General features: G+C 32.1%; 2 protein-coding genes across 2 annotated transcripts; both read left to right on the forward strand.

Annotated features, from left to right (window-relative positions):
• Positions 1-5,712: 5,712 nt before the first annotated feature.
• Positions 5,713-8,053, forward strand: LOC145111098 (NADPH-dependent aldo-keto reductase, chloroplastic-like). Its single transcript, XM_079047396.1, has 7 exons — positions 5,713-5,978; positions 6,541-6,591; positions 6,692-6,768; positions 6,884-6,971; positions 7,057-7,332; positions 7,452-7,703; positions 7,815-8,053. Exons 1-7 carry the CDS (start codon positions 5,859-5,861, stop codon positions 7,899-7,901), a joined length of 951 nt encoding a protein of 316 aa, XP_078903522.1. The 5' UTR covers positions 5,713-5,858; the 3' UTR covers positions 7,902-8,053.
• A 2,852-nt stretch (positions 8,054-10,905) lies between these two features.
• Positions 10,906-13,432, forward strand: LOC145113879 (uncharacterized). The gene is made up of 4 exons (XM_079049924.1): positions 10,906-10,969; positions 11,076-11,793; positions 11,902-12,293; positions 12,483-13,432. The coding sequence occupies exons 1-4, from the start codon at positions 10,906-10,908 to the stop codon at positions 13,430-13,432; spliced, it is 2,124 nt and encodes a 707-aa protein (XP_078906050.1).
• The last annotated feature ends 425 nt before the right edge of the window (positions 13,433-13,857 follow it).

The raw sequence follows: 13,857 nt of genomic DNA on the forward strand, positions 1-13,857 counted from the left end.
GTTGGGCTTGTATATAAAGGGCAAAATGGTCTTTTGCCCTCATCATGATGAGAAATGGACTAGACCATGGGTTTGGGTTAAACCCTAACTATTGATTGGGTTTTTTTTCTGGTTTTGGTTTAGTGTGAGGAGCAGTGTTCGCCGCGGATCGAGTGTTGTTTCAGTTATCATCAGTAGAGGTGAGTTTTCCTCACTGTACTTACGGGTCGAAGGCACCAAGGCTGGCCCATTGGATTGATATCCTTCTATACATTGATATGCTGAGTATGGAATAGATCTGTATGATTATATGCTAGTTGCCAATATGCTTAGTCTGGTAGATCTATAGGACTACCTGTGATTTCGGTCTGTATAAGTAACCGTCTGTTGAATATATTTGTTATCTGTTATATGTCGACATATTATGTTGGGTTGAGGTTGTACTGCTTTGTGCTGTAACCAACAAACCCTGGAGCATTCCAGATATGAGCTGAGGGTCGGGTAGGGCATGCCAGACTCATACTGAGGGCTCAAGAGCATTCTAGATACGAGCTGAGGCCCAGTTGGTATGCCGGACTCGTATTGAGGGCTTGAGGGTATTCCAGTCCAATGACGGAGTGGACCCGTTGTATATTGGTATTCCAGTCCGATGACTGATTGGGCCAGAGAGCAAGCCAAACATAAGTTGTGGGACCTGAGGGCAAGCCAGACTTATGTTGTGGGCTCATGATCAAGCCAGATATGAGCTGTGGGCCCGGTTGGCAAGCCAGACTCACACTGTGGGTTCATGGGTAATCTAGTCTTTTAGCTATGGACCCAGTACATGATGTTGTATATGTTATCTGTTTGTGTGTTGGTACTTTGGGAGAGCTCACTAAGCTTTTGCTTACAGTTTTTAGTTATTATTTCAAGTACTTCCGATGATCGCGGGAAGACGAAGGCGTAACCGTACACATCCTCTGTTTTTTATCTATGGGATACTCTGATATGAAACAATACTTTGAAAACAATGATTTTGTAAACATTCTATGATTTGGGGTTGTTTCAAAAAGTTTAAATTTCTTGTATTTTTTATGGATGTTACACATTAATTTCATTCAATTCATTTTATTTAAAAGAAAATAAAAATATTTTATATGTTTAAAAGGTTTGTGTTTCAGAAATAATAATATATCATATTTTTTATATAAGTTATTATTTCTGAAACACAAACATAAACTTTTTAACATATAAAATATAAAAACATTTGTATAAGTTATTATACAGATATATTTATTTTTATAAAAAATATATGATACATTATTATTTCTGAAACACAAACCTTTTAAACATAGAAAAAAAAATTATTTTCCTTTAATGAAAAAAAAAATAGATGGAATGAATGTTATATTATTCATATGGTTAATTCTTTTAGCATATGTAGCAGTGTGGTTAATTATTAGCTAACATATGTTTTTTAATTTTGCTTTGAAAAATTTATGTCTTTATTAAGAAATATATTCAAAATTCGATAAAACTTAATAACTTTTTAAAATTAAATATCAAAAATTTATATTGAATCATTATAAAATTTACCCTACTTATATTATGAAACAAATCCGAAACATATTTTTACATTTAACTCAAAACCGCATATTTATATTTATAAAATAAAATAACAACATACTATTATTTTTATAATAACATATTTTTTTTACTATAGCACATTATTTTTTTCATAAAAATAAATATATTTGTATAAGAAAAATAACGATAAATCTTGAAAATTAGATCACATAAGAATTAAAAAGAAATAAAATGATGTTTTTATACTTTAATGTTTTTAGCTAAAAAATAGAAAACAAAAATATTTAATCATGCATTGTAGAGCTTAGGTTATTCTATTAAAAGTAATTATTGTGTTATTGTATGCATAAATGTGAGCCAATCAATTTTACTTATTTTAAGTAAGTGATTATTACATATTATTGAATTAAATATAAATCAAAAATACCATCTATTCTAACTAGAAGGGTATTTTAGTCAATTAATATAAATTTAATAACGGAAATTTGCATATTTTAAGGAAAATTGCATATTTTAAGGGAAAATAGATTCTATTAATTTTAAAAATCTGATTGTATGGATGATAATTCTCGTAATTCGTAACATTGTGACGGAATATGTTTATCAATATATTGAAAAATAACAAATATGATTGAACCATACAAGAATACACATTCTGACATAATATATATTTTTATTTAATGAACTTCTTAAAGAATAACAAAATTTTGGATACAAGTTAAAAAAAATTTCATTACATTTTTAGAAAAGAAAAAAATTTATATACTATTCTATGAGAATGTTACATTTATTAATAACAAAGAAATACAATATATAAATCATTCTACCAGATTATACTATTACATATATTTTTTTTCATTATTTTGTACATTATTCTGCTGGAATAAACCATTCTTTTTGGAAGATTGGTGGTCATTGTTCATCTTCATCCCATACAATGTTCATCTTCAAGATTTTATTCTGACAGAATCGGAATTCAAGATTCCATTCCAGTAGAATGTTGTAAGTTTCATATGTATCCTGTTTTGCTTTGATATCTCTCGTTCGTTCCCAGCCAGGAAAACAAGAACATTTTTGTTCTTGATTTCATGTGTACCTGCAAATAAGAAATACAACCACTCATTGATATTGCTTAATCTTCTTTCCATGGCAATTTCAAGCAATAATCCTAGGGTTAAATGATCGACCTAACAGTATATCCCCACTATAAAATTTAAAAATATATATTATTTGAATAAAATAATAATAAAGAATGGATTAGATTTATTTATATTAATGAAGGAAAACACCAAACCTGCTAATTGGATGAGATCTGAGTATGAAATTGGTCCACCTTTAGAGTAAGAATCGATCTCTTTTTTTGCTTCTTCCACCATTGATAAAGCAGCAGAAAGTCCTTTGTTTTCTGGTCTCTCAATCTCAGAGCTTCACACACACACACACACACACACAAAAGAGTATAAATTCAGAGGACTTTCTGCTAATGTTAATAGGGGTGAAATCAGCTCTGGATTTGCCTGAAATTCAAACAACAATTCAGATTTCTCCAAAAGGGCAATGTGCTTCATTCTTTTTTACTAATTTACCCAATGTGCTTACTTATCTTTATCTAAATATCCTACAACAGAAATATATACTTCATGGTTTACCTTAATGGCTTTATAGAGGGTCAACTTTATACTTGCTGCCAAATGGACAAGTTTTGTTCCATTTCTGTTAATTCCAAACCTGCTAATTCCACCCCTGTCGCTTCTTGTTTCGGTGACCAAGCCTCAACTCAAACACCTGCAGATTCCCTTTCATTTCCAGTAAAAAACAAGCTATTTTGTTCCATTTCTGTTGAAATCAAAGCCAATGATCTAAAATAGAAAGAAGATAGAGACAAGGAATTACCGGAGCAAATAACCCCTATTGTTGCCTTTGTCTTTCATTCCTGATCAACCAAAGAAGTCGACCCAAATCAGAGATGAAGGTCTGCCGGGGATCGGCTGCCCTTTTTTCTCGCCGACCGAGCAAATAACCCCTAAGGTCGACGACAGCTCTCGTTGCCTCTTCCCTGTTCTTCGGACCATTCGAACAACGGAGGTGCTCACCTCCTTACGACTTCAGCCACCGAGAATCGACAGCAGCTTGCTGCTTCGTTCTTCTTCATCCTTCGGTCTAGCCAAACCCCCTAGGTCCTCACGTTTTCCTTTCCTTCGTTCTCGTCGACCCGGAGAATCCTCCCTCTTCACAAATCGAAAGACGAAGCGCACCTGCAAAAGGGGGGAAGATTGATCAGATCAGTAGGCCCTTTATAAAAGGGGGGAATTAGGTTAAATTCAACGTAACTAGCAAAATTATAGGGAGTATTTGTGGAAGTTATTTCTCAAATTACCTAGTTACCCTTATTGATTTATTTAATTATTGTTTTTTCTATTATCTTTTGATTGGTCCACAATCATGCATACAATAATACAATACTTAGTTAAAACACTTGAACCTATCTCTGCATTGTAGTTTGAATATTTTAGATAAAGTTCAAACAAAAAAAATTTATAAATGAAATTTGTAAGGGTTTTTTTTTTAATATAAATATTACATTTTTTAAGTTTAAGTTTTTGACTTTTTATTTAATTTATGATAATTAATACAAGAGTTAATAAACTTCTTTAAATTTTAACAAATGTTTCTTTGACGAAGTTTCACGAATTGTCTTTAGACAAAGTTTCACAAAATGATACTGTCTTTATCCAAAACTATTTCAACTTAACGGATCCATCTAACATACATCCATTAGATGGACCATTGGACATTGGTGTGCAAGGTTTGCTCTAAAGGACAATTCGTCCAAAAAAAGATTTCATAGGTACTATTTTAGAGAAAAAATGAAAACCATAAGGACCATTTGTGAAATTTTGTCTTTTACATAGATCAATGACATATTATCAACTTTTTGAAAGTTGGACTGAAATTGTGAATTTGACCAAAACACAAGGACCATTACTGCAATCTACTCTTGGTTTTTGAATCAAATAAATTCAATTTTCTTTCCTTTCAGATCAATCAATTAAACTGATTTAATACCAAAACCAATCGACCCTAAACATAAATACATAACAAGTCGAATTCACCTGAATTTCTTCTTCTAAAGTAGGCTTAAAATGAGCTAGAACCAAAAGAGATGATCTATATGTATTAGTATATGTGTTTACTTCACGAACCAGAAGAGAGAATCCGTATTTGTTTCCTCAAGATCCATGAGGTTTCCCCATCCAATTCCTATATCTGGCCTTTAAGATTGATAAAGTTGAATAAAACAAAATTGACATGTGAAACAGAACATCGACATTTGCAGGTTTCCATGTCTGAAAACAATTTGTTTTTTAGGTTTTATCTTGATTTTTTTTTTCAGGGACGAGGTTTATGTAATGGAGAAGAAGGCCTTCAATATGTCGACCGCAATTCTCTACAATGAGTTGCAAATTGGGCTTGGGCAATGTTTTAAAACCCGGGTTTTTAGTTGACCCGGTGTGATGACCGGTTCACGGGTCAATCGGGTCAACCCGGTTTATGGTCTTTTTCTATTTTTATATATTTTTACTTTCCGACATAATGCATAAACATATAAAACCAATAATTTGATGTCCACAAAGTTTAAACATTGAAAAACATTGAAGAAATCGCAAACGGCTCGTTGTTTTGGCGTTCGCTACTTGTATTCAACTATCCAAGCCCTATTAAAACAGGTCAATCCGGTTTTAACCGGTTCGACATAAGCGGTCGAGCCGCGGTTTAGGGGAAACCCGGCCGGTTCGATCCGATCCGTATTTTTACAAAAAACCGTTCTCAATTGACCCGCCTTCTATCCCGGGTCACGGTCTAACCGGTTGAACCCGCCGGGTCGACCCGGGTTTTAAAACATTGGGCTTGGGTTTATGGGTTATAATCTCAAAGAGTTAGAATTTTTGGTGTTTTCATTTTAGCGTCAAATTGTCCCCTTTCTTTCCCTTGGATAACTTTTGCCAGTTGTCTGCTGGCTTCTTTATTTTCATAAAAACATGTTGTTCGTTTTAGGAAAAAAAAAACATTTAAAACTTGAATTCTTTAAAAAATGGGACCAAAATGATGGAAATATTGGAGCTTTAAAAAACGGCAGCCGGCCATGAATATCGAAGCATTGGCCAAGTCTCCGCTTCAGACACATAAAAGAGCCTAAAATTAAGAGTGCTGGCCGTTACAAAAAAAACTGCTTCTCTATTAATCTATAGTTTTCTCTTCTTCCTCACTCCAAAATACAACCCTATTCTCAACATTTGTTCAATCGCAAGAAAATGTCGAATGCCATTCAATTCTTTGAACTGTTTAACAAAACCAAGATTCCTTCTGTAGGTCTCGGCACATGGCAATCGGAGCCTGGTGTTGTTGGTGATGCTGTTACTGCTGCTATTAAGGTTACCCTCCCTCCCTCCCTCATAGCCGTTCTTACTCTCTGTCGATTCGTATCATGTAATGAAAAAATCACTTTCAGTAATGATCGTATATTCTATTTCGTATCATGTGTTTGTCGCCCCTTTACGTCATTACAACAAATACATTTAGCACAATTTAATAAAGTTAACCAGGGTCAGTAAGGGTTTCGACTTCGGATATTCAAATTCAAATTTAGCTATCTACAAATTAGCAATCGATACCTAAAATTGGCGACATGATGCACACATTTCCGTGTTTTATGAAGTCATTTCTTATGAGAGGATTTGTAATTCTCTTACAAGTTACAACCAATTGTTAAACTTAATCATGACATGTAAGAATTTTATGCTTTGTTTAGTTTCTATTAACAATTTAGGATCCCCCAATACCATTTCTTCTTCAAGTCATCTAATATGTACTAATATGATATATTAAACTAATATTACTACATTGAACTCTAACCTGTACTGCATTGTACCATTAAAGTCCTGAAGAATCAACCTTTTTTGTCTTAACTTTTAGTTATGTTTCATATGCATGTAGATGGGGTATCGTCACATTGATTGTGCTCAAATTTATCGCAATGAAAGGGAGGTATGCAATTACTAACTTTTGCTCATTGGATTTTCTTTCTCTCTGTTTGCTAATTCTGCAAATTGTTAATAGTATGGATTGTTAAATTTATTTCTTTCAGATTGGTATAGTTTTGAAAAAGCTCTTTCAAGATGATGTGGTGAAACGAGAAGATTTATGGATCACCTCTAAGCTCTGGTTTGTCACATTCCATGGAATCTAGATTCTTCTCATATCATAACATGTTTCCACACACACACACACACACACACATCCTTCCAAGTTTCAGTTAACAATCTATAATGATTTGCAGGTGTTCTGATCATGCACCAGAAGATGTACCAGTTGCATTAGACAGAACACTGAATGATTTACAACTTGACTATATCGACTTATACCTTGTATGTATGCATTACATAAAAAATTTGTATATCTTTTTGTATATATGATTGATTCGACCAATGAATTTTTTTATTTATTTTGAAGATACATTGGCCTGTTAGGATGAAGAAGGGATCTGTTGGGTTTAATCCTGAGAATCTTGCTCCAGTAGATATTCCAAACACATGGAAAGCAATGGAGAAACTTTATGACTCTGGGAAGGCAAAAGCCATTGGTGTAAGCAATTTTTCCACCAAGAAATTGGGTGATTTGTTGGATGTTGCACGTGTTCCACCTGCTGTCAACCAAGTGGAATGTCATCCTTCATGGAAGCAAACAAAACTAAGAGACTTTTGCAAATCCAAAGGCGTTCACTTATCTGTGAGTTAACACTTAACACATACTATAATAAACAAAAACATTGATTTTCAAAAAATAACCAAAAAAAGAAAAAAAAATTAATAATTGACATACGATATGATTTTGTATACTTTTTGCAGGGATATTCGCCACTTGGTTCTCCGGGGACCTCGTTCATTAAAAGTGATGTACTCAAACAACCGATTCTTATTTCAATAGCAGAAAAATTACACAAGACACCTGCTCAGGTTGCTCTACGGTGGGGTCTACAGATGGGTCATAGCATACTTCCCAAAAGTACAAGTGAATCCCGGATCAAAGAAAATTTTGACATTTTTGACTGGTCAATTCCTGATGATTTGTTCACTAAGATCTCTTCTGATATCGAGCAGGTATGGATGCGTGTCAAAGGCGGTACAACCTGTTATGTCTTGTCTTGTTCTGTCCAGTCCTGTCCTGTCCTGCAAATGGGGTCTCATGAACTTGCTTTGTTGTTTTTGCAGGCTAGGCTTCTGAGAGGTACTTCTTTTGTGGATGAGACTCATGGTCACTACAAGACAGTCGAGGAACTATGGGATGGTGAAATATGAATGGTGCCTGGTGTAGGATTTTGCTTTCCATGCTATTCTACTTTACTCTTTACCTTTAAAGATTTTCCTTAACCTTTCTTAATGTAACGCTTGAAATCGTAAACATTACTGCTGCTGTGCATTGTGGGATGAAAGTTATGTTTGATTGTTAATTTTCTTCCATCTATATATTCCTATTCTGGTGGTGATTGTTAGTGTATCCCACATCGTGTGTGACACGCTCGCTTATGTCTTTATATGTGTTGGAGTTTTTTCTCTCTCTCTCTCTCTCTCTCTCTCTCTCTCTCTCTCTCTCCTAAAAGATTCTTTTGAAAAGACAATACTTACAATGATATTGCAAGAAATAGATTTGCTTTTTCACCTTTTTTTTTCTTTCTAATGTATTCTTACTCATTCTTATTCTCAACAATTTTATGAAAATTAACATTTTACCCATCACCATCACCACCACTACCACCAACGCCATCAACCACCGCCATCACTCATCACTTTCGCAACCACCATCACTGCAACCACAACCCACCACCACCATTTATTAATTTTATAATTTATATAATATATCTTTACATATCTACTCTAATAAATGAATGTTTTTTGCCATATGTCACACTCTTATTCAATTTGCTAAATGTCATTTTGTGGTTATTTTGAATTAATTTTTTTTCACATGTCATTTTATGAGTTTTTCTATTATATTAAATTCCATATAATATTTTAATGTAATAATTGCAATAAATGTGGTAATAAATGGATATCAATTTCATTAATAAAGTTATATTTTAATTTCAAAATTCTCAAATTAAAGTTCATTAGTTTCTTTTGTTTATTTGTTTAAATTTAAAAGATAAAAAAATTTCAATAATAATAATTCATTATTTTTCTTATTTTCTTATAAATTCAAAGTTCTCAAATATTTTGACTTTTATATTTAACCTTTTTTTTTAAATTAACCCATCTACCACATGGGTCTCACAACTAGTAAATTATAAAACAAAGTACAAATAAGCAAAAACAAGAAGGGCAGTTATATCATTTTATACTATTCCAATTCTATTTCATGTCAACCAAACAAAATATGGATTTAGATTTAAAATCCATTTTTTGCCAACTAAACAAAATATGAAATTGGATTATAATTAGTAATTACTAATAGATTCCAATTTTTTGATAAATTCAAATTCTTTCAGAAATATTCTGCGACTGAAACGCCACCTAAGTGTTCATCGTACACCTATAAGTATTTAATAAAATCCCACCAAATTAGGAGATAAATAATGATTTTTTTAAATATATGTTAATACACTAAAATTCCCCCTGTAAGGGTTTAATTTTAAAAACTGATTAATTCATTATCATATATTTACGATAATACTATAGAATCTAAAACCATAGATTGTTTTAATTGGACACTTCACATTTGATATAAATTCACACTATATTTAGAGTTCACTTTTAATCATATATATATATATATATATATATATATATATATATATATATATATATATATATATATACCTTCTTCATGGGGACACGATCATAGCCACTCATCTTGAAGATCAAAAAAATAAAAATAAAATTATAAAATGCAAAATAATAGGAAAAATCCAAAAACTCTTTTTTTTTAAATATTATTTTCGTTATCTAATTTATCCAAAAAAAAGTTAAAAAAATAAAAATAAAATAAAAAAAATCACTGTTTTTTTTGAAATATGAGCGAAATATTCTAATAGAATATTACACTGTAAATAATCAAATCGAATTTCTAGAATGTTAGAATATACTAACATTATATTAGAAATTTTTGAATATTTATAGTTTAAATCTAACATTCTAAAAATTCGATTTGAATATTTACAGTATAATATTCTATTAGAATATTTCATATATTTTTTTTTGGAAAAAACGGTAATTTTTTTTATTTTTTTTTGGATAAAAAATGACGAAAATAATATTTTAATTTTTTTTCGCAAATTTTCATATATTTATTGCATTTTAAAAGTATGTTTTTTTTATTTAAAAAATGAATGGCTAGGATTGCATCCCCATGTCTCACAAAATATGATGGTCTCATATAAAACTAACCCTATATATATATATATATATATATATATATGGAAGAGTTGTGTAGAAAATGCATGAACCTTAGAAACCCTAAAATCAATAGGAATTAGAGCTGACAATAGGTCAACATGGGTTGGGTTTGGGTTCAACCCATTTATTAGCTGGGTTAAAGTTTTTAACCCAACCCAACATGTCTATTTAAATGAGTTGATATTTTCAAGCCCATAAAACCTTTTAGATAAATGAGTTGTCATCAGGTTGACATGTTTATGTAGTTACCAACCCAACCTACTACATAAATTTGTTAAGCATGGGTTAACCCATCTAAAAAAAATTAACCAAAGATTACACCACTTAAGATAGTTCTAAACGTAAAAAAATTACAAAGTATGACAAAAGCACTATCTGAATTCACAAATACATAGAAGCTGTTTAAATAACATTAAAAATATTTAATTTCGAAGTGATTTTGGAGAGTGGTTAGTATTACCAGTGTTAAGAAAAAGGATAGGAATTAGGATTGCATTTTTTTTAAAACATAAATAATAATATACAACATTATAATTTATAAATTAATACTTTGATTAATACATGATAATATTCAAATAATTATTAAATTAAACATATATATTAAAGTTAACTGGGTTGAAAATTGTTACACAACCCAACCTATTTAATTAAATGGGTTAACCAGGTTAACCCAATATCGGATATTTCCTATATCGGACAACGTGTGATATTGCCTTCTTCTTTTACTGGGGGTGCACGCTACATGATGCAGAACTATTTAGATGCCATGTCACTTTGTAAGTGGTTTGGATACCCTAATTATTTCATAACTGTAACATGAAATCCAAAGTGGCCCGAAATTCAAAGGTTTAGTGCTGACACAATCCTCAAACCCGAAGATAGACCCAATATCATATCTAGGTTGTTTAAAATGAAGCTATATTCGTTGATTAAAGACTTAAAGAAAAATTCGTTATTGGGTTTGGTCCAAGTAGGTAATTTATATTAATAGTTCATTTTTAAAGTGTTTTCATATATTTTGTTAATATGTTTTTTTATTTCAATATCTTATAATACATCTCTATGTAAATAAATTTTTAGTTGTTTATACGGTGGAGTTTCAAAAGTGCGGCCTACCTCATTCCCATATATGTCTATTCATGCACTCTGATTACAAGCTCCCAACCGTTGAACATATTGATCAGGTTATTTCTGCTGAAATTCCAAACAAAGACGACGATCCAGAATTGTATGCACTTGTCAGCGAGTTCATGATGCATGGTCCTTGTGGTAGTGATAATCCTAAATGCCCATGCATGATTGATAGCAAGTGTTCAAAAAACTTCCCGAAGACATTCAGAGAGCATACTTCGGTTGATGAAAATGGTTATCCAATATATAGGAGACATAATGATGGATCTTTTGTTGAAAAGTCTGGTGTTAAGTTAGACATTAGAAGTGTGGTTCCATATCACAAACTTCTTTTGAAAAGATACCAAGCTCACATTAATGTTGAGTGGTGCAATCAGGGTGATTCCATCAGATATTTGTTTAAATATATTAACAAGGGTTCTGATAGGGCTACTGTTGAGGTTGTACAATGCAACAACGCAGATGATAATGATGATGCAGTTGATGAAATAAAAACTACTATGATTGTAGATATTTTTCTGCATGTGAAGCTTTGTGGCGTATATTCGAATTTGATGTTCATTTCAGGACTCCTTCTGTTGTCAGGCTTCCTTTTCATATTCATGGATAAAAAAATGTTGTATACGATGTTGACGATGATATTGAAGATGTCCTCAATAAACAGTCTGTTTCTTCTTCGATGTTCTTAGCTTATATGGAGTGTAATGAACATAATAAGGAAGCACGGAAACTTTCTTATGTTGAATTTCCTACCAAATTTGTTTGGAAATTGAAGGATTGTCGCTGGAAGCCAAGAAAAAAAAGGATTTTTTATCAGTCGAATTCACACTGTCTCTCCTAATCTTGGAGAAGCATATTTTTTGAGAATCCTTTTAAATAAAGTTAAAGGCCCGAAATGTTTTTTAGATATCCGCACGGTTAATGGACACGTGTGTTCTACTTTTAGAGATGCATGTTATGCTCTTGGAATTTTGGAAGATGATAGGGAATATATTGATACAATTGAGGAAGCAAGTCATTCAGGTTCTGGATATTATTTGCGTTATCTATTTTCAACTATGCTGAAGTCTAATAGTTTGTCTAGACCGTGCTTTGTCTGGGAAAAAACTTGGCAATACTTATCAGACGGAATTCTTTACAATCAACAACTAAGATTAAAGACACCAGGTAACATGTTAATTTTCATTATTTAAATTAAGGTTTTACTTAATAATTCTTACATAATATATTATATTTATTCAATAAAAATTATTAGATATTTTTATATATTTAACAAAATCTTATTAACCTTATTATTACCGGTAAGTTTTAATTTTATATAGTTATATATAAAAATTAAATTGCAAATTTCTACAGGTTTATCGCTTTCTGAGGATCAAGTTAAGAACTTGACACTTTATGAGATTGAAATCTTTTTACTCCAGAACAATTCAAGCCTCAAAGATTTTGATGGAATGCCTTACCCTGATCATGAGTCCGTATCTTTTTCAAATAATCGATTGATTACTGAGGAGCTAGATTTTGAAAGGATGAATCTATTGCAAGAGTTTTATCAGCTACTTGGTTCATTAACAATTGAACAAAGAGATGTTTTCGACGATATTATCAAAAATGTTAAACAAAAGAAAGGAGGCGTCTTTTTTGTTTACGGTTACGGAGGCACATGGAAAACATTTCTCTGGAAAACATTATCTGCCGCTTTAAGATTAGAGGGTGAAATCGTGTTAAATGTTTCTTCAAGTGGTATTGCTTCCTTATTACTGACAGGAGGTAGGACAGCACACTCTCGGTTTATAATCCCTTTAAATCTTATCGAGTATTCGTTTTGTTCTATAACGCCCGAAAGTGATGTTGCCGAATTGTTAAAAAAAACATCATTGATTATATGGGACGAGGCACTCATGATTCACAAGCATGCCTTTGAAGCTTTGGATAGATCTTTGAAGGATATATTGGGTTGTCATCTTCGTAGCAACTCAAAATTGCCATTTGGAGGAAAAACAATTGTTTTTGGAGGTGATTTCAGACAAATTCTACATGTTGTTCCTAACGGAAGTAGACAAGACATCGTCAATGCTTCAATAAGTTCCTCCTATATTTGGTCAAATTGCAAGGTCTTACGAATAACAAAAAACATGAGTCTAAGTCTTCAAACATCTAATATTGAAGAAACAACCACATTTGCAAAATGGCTTTTGGATATAGGAGAAGGAAAGGTTGGTGGTTTAAACGATGGCGAAGCAATTATTGATATACCATATTATATTCTCATTAATGATTCATCGGATCCTATTGTAACACCGTAAATTTTCAAATAAAATTTTAATTTAAAAATCGCATAATTCTCATAACACATTTCACGAAAATCTCATTTATTCAATTTACAAATCACAACTCCATAATTGTTTGATTCAAATCCAGGATCCTCAAAACATAACTCTTTCACTGGTGTGTACAATCAAGCCGGTGCCTTCCCTCGATCCTAAGAAATCTGAAACACATGACACATAACACGGTAAACACGAAGCTTAGTGAGTTCCCCAAAATACCACACACACAACTCATTAGCCACTCGAGGCTATATAACTGTAAGACCCTCCGGTCAATGTGTCTCAGTGGGACCCTCTAGTCCCACGGTTCATTGGACCCTCTGGTCCGGTCTGTAAAGCTCCGCATAGCATAAATCACAAAGACATAATGCACATCATAAAACATAAGGCAGGATAACATA

The sequence above is a fragment of the Lactuca virosa genome, chromosome 5, assembly GCF_052849685.1.
Source record: "Lactuca virosa cultivar CGN04683 chromosome 5, Lactuca_virosa_CGN04683_v6, whole genome shotgun sequence".
NCBI lineage: Eukaryota > Viridiplantae > Streptophyta > Magnoliopsida > Asterales > Asteraceae > Lactuca > Lactuca virosa.

Bases quoted from the DNA above. Each gene is read 5' to 3' on its own strand.
- LOC145111098 (XM_079047396.1), top strand. From the start codon at position 5,859: ATGTCGAATGCCATTCAATTCTTTGAACTGTTTAACAAAACCAAGATT. The intron at 6,592-6,691 runs GTATGCAATTAC...TATTTCTTTCAG, and splicing joins TTTATCGCAATGAAAGGGAG to ATTGGTATAGTTTTGAAAAA. The intron at 6,769-6,883 runs GTTTGTCACATT...AATGATTTGCAG, and splicing joins TGGATCACCTCTAAGCTCTG to GTGTTCTGATCATGCACCAG.
- LOC145113879 (XM_079049924.1), top strand. From the start codon at position 10,906: ATGAAGCTATATTCGTTGATTAAAGACTTAAAGAAAAATTCGTTATTG. The intron at 10,970-11,075 runs GTAATTTATATT...ATAAATTTTTAG, and splicing joins ATTGGGTTTGGTCCAAGTAG to TTGTTTATACGGTGGAGTTT. The intron at 11,794-11,901 runs GTTTCTTCTTCG...TGGAAATTGAAG, and splicing joins ATGTCCTCAATAAACAGTCT to GATTGTCGCTGGAAGCCAAG.